The sequence below is a fragment of the Corvus moneduloides genome, unplaced genomic scaffold, assembly GCF_009650955.1.
Source record: "Corvus moneduloides isolate bCorMon1 unplaced genomic scaffold, bCorMon1.pri scaffold_155_arrow_ctg1, whole genome shotgun sequence".
Classification (NCBI taxonomy): domain Eukaryota; kingdom Metazoa; phylum Chordata; class Aves; order Passeriformes; family Corvidae; genus Corvus; species Corvus moneduloides.
Genome location: NW_022436901.1, coordinates 1 through 7,413, shown reverse-complemented (window position 1 = coordinate 7,413; position 7,413 = coordinate 1). Strand labels below are relative to the sequence as shown.

Below are 7,413 nucleotides of genomic sequence, written 5' to 3'. Positions count from 1 at the left end.
GGTACAAAACTCGAGGGGAGACCCGGACTGAACCAAAGCCAAACACACTCCCACATCTCCCCCTTTTTTGTTTTTTATGATGACTCAAATTCGGGTTGGGGACAATACTCAGAGTCTGGATATAAGTCCCCAAACCACTGCGACTCTGGGGCCATGGGCTCGTGCTCTGATTCCGGGAGAGCCTCGGCCTGGCCAATGTCCACGGGGAAGAGGGAGCTCGCAATCAATTTAAACAGCAGTCTTCTGAGGAGTCCTAACATAATCAGGGTAACCAAAAGGACGAAAAACAAAAGCAGCCCGGTCCGGAGAATAGACACTGCCCATCCTGATAGTCCCCATCTGCTGAGGATGCTGCCGAGCCAATCACCCGTCTCGCGTTGGACCTGCGACACCATGGCCTGCATCTTGTCGAGGGTTTTGTGGATGTTCTCCGCTCTTGATGACAGGTTTAGGCAGCACAGCCCTTCGAACTCCTCACACCGGTGGTCATGGAGGAGGAGTAGGAAGTCGATAGCGGCCCTGTTTTGTAAGGTGGCTTGTCTGGTTATTTCCTCGTCTTTTAGGAGGTCACTCAGGGCGCTTGAAGTAAGGTTCGCTTGTTTGACGACCCAACATTCCAAATGACCTAATTCCCCTAGCGCTTTGGCTGCAGCCACCCACGGCAATAATGTGGTGATTGCAGCCCCTTTTGGTCTGGCCCAATGAACAACTTCCGAGTCACAATTTTGGTCCAGATTTGAAAGTTCCCGTTTTCGAATTGCCAATTCGGAAGTCCTGTTTCTTTTCCTTTCCCAATCATGCACTGGAGTTTGGTTGGGCGTCAACAGCGTCAAGCGGCCAATGGTACAAGGGCCTCCTAACAGGCGAGAAGGGATGCCTGCCCACGCCCCGTCACCGCAGGTGAGGAATAGTCCTCGGGGTAACCCTTTTGGGTGTGACCTATGTGGGTTGTCGGTGGTCACCCCGCTGACGGCCAGGCACCATTTGTCTGCCCCATAGTCACGACGGTTCGGGGCTATGTTTTTAAAAGCCTCCCGATCCGGGGACAACCCGAATTGAAACTGGACACAGTAGTGAGCCGGATAGGATCCCAAGAGATCCAGCTCTTGGGGCTCACTACTGGTCTTCGGGAGCAGGGGCATAGCCATCAGGTTTTGGGCCGCGGCTGTGGACAAACATATGTGGTCCTGGCTCATGGTCCGTGCCAGGACCGACCATACGTTTGCTGCCGGCTGGGGAAGGATCCACAGCGACACAGGCCAGGGAAGCAGCTGCAAGATGATGACCAGCTGCAGGCTTCTGGTGATGGCTCGGGCGGACGGTGCAGGATCCATCTCCGGTGTCTCCAACTAAAACAAACTTAGAGAGAACATTATTAAAACAAGGGCCTAACTGGGGTAAAGTTGGGGTCCAGAGGGCATGGGGTCAGCCTACCCCGGTCTTAGGGGTTGCTTGACTTCCTTTTCCGGCGGGACGGGAGACACACGGTTTCACCCATCTCGATGGGATCCACCTAGGGCCCTCGGGGGTGGATACGCAAGCATATCCCTTCTCCCACGTGATCAACTCATGGGGGCCCTGTATCTCCCGAGTCTCCGGGTCTTGGATCCACACCGGAGGCTTCTCCTTCATTTGCAGCTGCCGAGACCCTCCAAAGTGCCGCACAATCGGTGGGTTCAGGTTCTCAAAGGCACAGTTAAGGAAATTCAACGTGAACAGTGCCCTTGAGAGCCTGACAACCGGGGAGTCTAGTTCTTCTGGGGACCTTTGACGCTGTAACATCCTTTTGATGTTTTGATGAGCCCTTTCCACGATGGCTTGGCCTGTTGGGGAATAGGGGATGCCCGTTTTATGTTCTATTCCCCATTGCTGCAGGAAGCCCCTGAACTCCTTGGAGGAATACGCAAGGCCATTGTCCGTTTTTATGACCTTGGGGATGCCCAGGGTAGCCAATGCCTGCACCAAGTGCCTTCCGACATCGCTAACCTTTTCCCCTGCGTGGGCAGAAGCAAAGACGGCTCCGGAGAAGGTGTCCACTGACACGTGTACATACTTCATCCTGCCGAATGAAGCGACATGCGTCACGTCCATCTGCCACACCTCGCAACTGCTGAGTCCACGGGGAATAACGCCGGTGCCAATGGCGGGAAGAGCTACCTGATGGCATTCTGGACACGCGGCCACGATCGCCCTGGCCTGGTCATGCTTCAGGTGGAACTGCCGGACCAGGGCAGGGGCATTTTGATGAAACTGCCGATGGCTGATTTTGGCCTGCTCAAATATATCCGGGAGCGGGGCCATCACGGCTGGCGCAGCGAGGGCATCTGCCCTCCTGTTGCCCTCCGCGATGAACCCGGGCAGGTCCGTGTGTGACCTGACGTGCATCACGTAATAGGGCTGCTCTCGGTGGGAGACTAGATTGACCAATTTTGAGAGCAACTCATATAAAGCCGTGTTGGAGACCTCTTGCAAGATGGCATACTCGGCTCTGGAGACTACTCCTGCAACATATGCGGAGTCGGCTACTAAATTTAGGGGTTCGGGAAACCTTTCAAAAGCCCTGACGACTGCGTCTAACTCAGCGACTTGAGGTGATCCTTCCACCTCTTTAATATCCGCCTCCCACCGCTGAGTTTGGGGGTTTTTCCAAGTCATAACAGACTTGTGAGAAGCCCCAGATGCATCAGTGAAAACGGTCAAGGCCTTTAAAGGTTCCTTACTCCGAACACTCTTTGTACTCAACTCAAATTGAATTTCCGAATTAAAAATTTTGTGGGCCGGCCTATGTAAAGAAATTTGGCCTGTGTAACCCTCCAGAGCGAATTGCAAGGCTTCACAATCCTGAAGCAGGCTCTCCAACATTGCTTTAGTAATTTGGCCCGTCCGCCTCCTGACTGGTACGTGGATGCAGTCAAAGTCACATCCCGATAATTCCCTGATCTGGACTCTAGCCTTCCGGATCAGTTCAGCCATCAGCTCCTGTGGCCGCGTCATCCTCTTGGACCTGTTGTGACCGAGGAAAACCCACTCAATTATCGAGAGAGGATCCCTCCGGTCCTGGTCCTTCTTGCTCTTCCGGTTGTCTTCCCATTGGAAGACGACCCCGCGTAGGTGCAGCAGATTGCCCAGGATGATGAATCTAAACGGCAAGTCAGGCCTGTACCTGCTTGCCTGCCTGGTGGACATCAGGTGTTGCACCTTCTCCAAGGCCGTCCGTGCCTCCGGGGTAAGCGTCCGGGGAGAACTAAGCTCCTCTCCCCCTTTCAACAAATCGAAAAGGGGGGCTAGGTCTTGATTAGACAGACCCAGCCACGGCCTTACCCAGTTTAAAGATCCACACAGTTTGTGGACATCCGCCAATGTCTTTATATTTGTTTGGATTGCCAATTTTTGCGGCACAATGGTCCGCTTGGTAATTTCAAGGCCCAGGTATTTCCAAGGTGGCATCCTTTGAATTTTATCTTGCTGGAGCTCGAACCCTGCAGCAACCAATGCTTCGATTGTCAGGTCAAGCACATTCGCCAGCATGTCATCATCGGGGGCACACACGAGGACATCATCCATGTAATGAAGGATGATGGCCTCCTTTGCAGCTGCGCGAACTGGGGCAAGCAAGGAAGAGACATACCACTGGCAGATGGTCGGGCTGTTCTTCATGCCCTGTGGCAGCACCTTCCAACGGTATCTCTTTCTTGGGGCTCCTCGGTTGATGACCGGAACCGAGAAGGTGAAACGTGGGGCATCGTCAGGGTGTAGAGGAATTTGGAAGAAACAATCCTTAATATCAATTACGGCCAAATTCCAATTTTGGGGAAGCATCGTCGGGGACGGCATCCCTGGTTGGAGAGAGCCCATGTCCTCAATCTCATTATTAATTTGGCAAAGGTCCTGGAGGAGCCGCCATTTGTCTTTGTTGGGTTTTTTAATTACAAAGACAGGGGAATTCCAAGGGCTGTTGGTCTCCACTATATTCCCCTTCTTAAGCTGCTCCTCCACGAGCTTCTCGAGCGCCTCTAATTTCTCACCGTAGAGCGGCCACTGTTCTACCCACACTGAGCAGTCCGTTTTCCACGTCAATTTCTGGGTAGGGCGCTCCTCAGCGACCGCTGCGCAAAAATTCTGCGGGGGGTCAGGAATGTCAATGGTGACTCCCCACTGCTGCATGAGATCCCTCCCCAAGAGGGGTTCCTTGTAATCAAGTACGAACGGACGTATATTGGCCAATTGTCCGCTCGGCCTCTTAATCTGTACGATGCTTCCTTCTAGATTGTTTCGCCAATTGGATGCCCCCTACACCTTGTACGTGCCCTGCCACGTTCTGCAGTTCCCAATGTGCCGGCCATTCCCGTGTGGGAATGATCGTCACATCCGCCCCTGTGTCCAGAAGCCCCTTGAGGTGAAGGACTTCTTCCCCTCTGTTGATTTTGCAGTCCACCCTCGGCTTCCCTGTTCCTATTACATGGGTGGCACACACCATTGGGTGTGGCCCTCCTGCAGGGATAGCCTGGGCGACCATCTGCCCTCTGGGCAGGAACAGAGGTGGCCGGACACAGCGCAGCCAGAGAACGGGTCCTTCGGGACTAGACGTCATTAGCCCCAGAGCGACTTCGATCTCTGGTGGTGTGCAGTTAACATCTCCGACGATGACAGACCTGTCTGGGCTCTGGTCTCTCGCCCCCAGCTCACCACCGGTGCTCACCGGTGCGGCGTGCCACTCGCTGTCCTTCAGGAGGAGCGGTGTCAACAGCTGCAACCTGAAAGAGCTGTCGGGGAAAGAAGTCAAGTCAGGCTGAATTGTCACATCCGGTAGATTTGTTTTATCACACCCTGCCCTCCCCAGCCCCTCCTCCCCCTCGTGTCCCGTCCCTTTTTTATCTTCACGCGGGGCGGGTGCGCGCTCCCCACTCAGTTTTGTTGAGACTCGTTTACGAGTCCCCCCAACCCCTGCTCCTCCTTAAACTGCTGGAATTCCTGCTTGAGCGGGCAGTCTTTGGTCCAGTGTCCAGGCTGGTTGCAGAGGAAGCAGGTGTTCCGGGTCTGCTGTTGTGGCTGCCTCCGGGCGTTCTTCGATGGAGGTCGGACGCCTTGGCCTGTGGTTCTCCTCTGCTCCGCAGCAGGCCGTGGTGGAGCTGCTCCCACAGAAGCCATTCCTCGGGGTCTTTGCTTGTCCGAGCCGGCAGGTTGCAGGTGCGGCGCTTTCGCAGCGCAGACTTCTAGCATGGCTTGTATTGTTGGCGGAGGGTCCAGAGGGAGGCTCAGGATGGCTGCTTTACATTGGGGGTTCGCGTTGGCCATCGCCATCTCCACGATGACCTCCTCTCTGGCCGCCGGCTGCCTGACCTGCAACTCTACGGCTTGGGTTAGTCTTTCGACAAATCTGAGGAATGATTCCGTGGGCTGCTGTCGGACCCGCGAGTAGCTCTCCACAGGCACGTCCGGCCTCAGGTCAAGGAATGCCTTACCGGCCAGTTCCTTGACCTGCTGCAGCACCTCTAAAGGCAGACCCTGGGCCTGCTTCGGCGCCAAAGCCCATTCCCCCTCGCCGCTCAGATGGTCCATTGTCAATGCCTGATTATCGGCATCGACGGCCGTATCGGATCCCTGCAATAGCACCGGAAGGAGTCGGCGGAGCTCCCTTTCCCATGCCGATTTCCAGAGCAGAAACTCTGCCGAGGAAAGTAAGCATGAGAAAAGTTGACGCAGATCAAAAGGCGTCATTACCGCTCCGGAGAGATTTGCCTGTAAAAGGCCGCGAAAATATTCGCTCTCCCTCCCAAACTCCTTCTGCGCCTTGCAGAACTCCTTAATTGTTTGATGGGAGAGGGTTCCCAACTGGCGTGGGACATTCCCCCTCTCCGGGACCTCTGATAAAGAACCGGAGCGACTGAAGGGATGGGGTCCAGTTCTGGGTTCCGGTCCCCAGGCCCCCCCCCTTCCGGCCACTCACCGTGGGAACCGGAAGGCCAACCGTGGGAACCGGAGGTAGGGGCGTGGGAACGGGAAGCAGGAAGTGGGTGGCGACCGGACACGGACCTACGACAGCCCCCCGGGGCGGAGCAAGGGGGCGTCCACCGAAGTGGGGTGGGAGGAGTAGCAACGGCGGACCCACCTTGGGAGTAGGAGGGGTCAGGGTACGGGGAGGAGTTGGGATGGGAGGGGTTAGAAAGTGGGAAGAAAGGGTTTCGGGATGGGGAAGGAGAGGGAGGGCAAGAGGGGGTCTCTGCCACACGGCGCCCGCCATCTTGTCCTCCTTGGGTAGGGAAGCCATTTTCTGAATCTTCCGTTAGGCTAAAACGAACTCGGGGCCTTAGAACTGGGGAAGTCGGGGAACGGGGCGAGCCCTGGGCAGTCTGGCCAGGACTGTCCGGGCGGGGGGACCGGGAATCCCGAGGAGAGCCAGGGAGTCGATAGCAACCCTGCGCAGCGTCGCGGTTTGCTCTCTTCAGGATGCCCGGTTTAGGGGACACAGGCTTAGGAGAAGACTTAGGGGTAGCAACTGGGGAACCCGGGGTTGGCTGTCCTTCCCCCTCCCTTTTTTTGTTTAAAGCAGACCGTATTTGTAAATATAATAAAGAAAACTTACCTAAATCCTTCTCTTTTGCCAATTGTGATTCTGCCAATTTTGCTCCCACGGCGTTCCAAAAGGGAACGCTTAAAACCGAATGTTGGGAGCAGTGAGGGAAGTGCAAGAACAGCCAGTGAACAAACCTTTTTAAACATCCCTTAGAAAAACGTTTCCCCCCACCCTCTAGGAGTCCCACAACTTGGATATATACCCCCTTCTGTGCTGTGGACAGTTTAGCGCCCATATCCACAGCACAACGTCTGAAGCCGAAGGAATAAACCCTGGACACTGAATCCCAACCGGAGGCAAGTGACGCACCCGCCCCGGGGCTACGAATCGCGGCTCCTCAGGAGCCAGGGACCGTACGTCCCAAAAAGCCTTTACCGGCTTTGAAGTAGATTCCCCACCCGGGGGAAAATACTTACCCCTCAGTGTCCAGGCGGGCTCCAGACGACCAATCCTCCACCGAGGACGACTCTGCCGGCGCAGGCGGAGCTACCGTCCTCTCCCCCAGGAGCGCAGCTCCCTAAAACGGAGCGTGCTACAACTGGGGTAGCCAGACGTCCCAAGGACAGGCTCAGAGAGCCGACCAGTCCGTTCCGCGGGGTCCGATGGAGCGGGGGCCCCGCGATGGGCGCCAAGCTGCCTCTGCATCCCCTTGGAGGGGATCCCACTCAGCCCGGTCAGCTCCGGACGCAGTCGGCTGCGGGGGCCAGCCCCCGGACTCCGGGAGACCAGAGGTCTGGCTCGTGGGTCCTTCCACAGGACCGCCGGGATGGAGGCGAGCGGTGGAGGGAGGAGGCAGACTCAGAACTGGGTTAAATCTGGGAAGTTCATTGAGCCTCGGA

The 7,413-nt window shown here is 56.1% G+C and overlaps 1 protein-coding gene across 1 annotated transcript; it reads right to left on the bottom strand.

Moving 5' to 3' along the window:
* Positions 1-1,145: 1,145 nt before the first annotated feature.
* Positions 1,146-5,805, bottom strand: LOC116438903 (endogenous retrovirus group K member 5 Gag polyprotein-like). The gene is made up of 2 exons (XM_032097924.1): positions 4,653-5,805; positions 1,146-1,359 (listed from the first exon to the last, which is right to left on the bottom strand). Exon 1 carries the CDS (start codon positions 5,716-5,718, stop codon positions 4,906-4,908), a length of 813 nt encoding a protein of 270 aa, XP_031953815.1. The 5' UTR covers positions 5,719-5,805; the 3' UTR covers positions 1,146-1,359; positions 4,653-4,905.
* Positions 5,806-7,413: the final 1,608 nt, after the last annotated feature.

Bases quoted from the DNA above. Each gene is read 5' to 3' on its own strand.
- LOC116438903 (XM_032097924.1), bottom strand. From the start codon at position 5,718: ATGACGCCTTTTGATCTGCGTCAACTTTTCTCATGCTTACTTTCCTCG.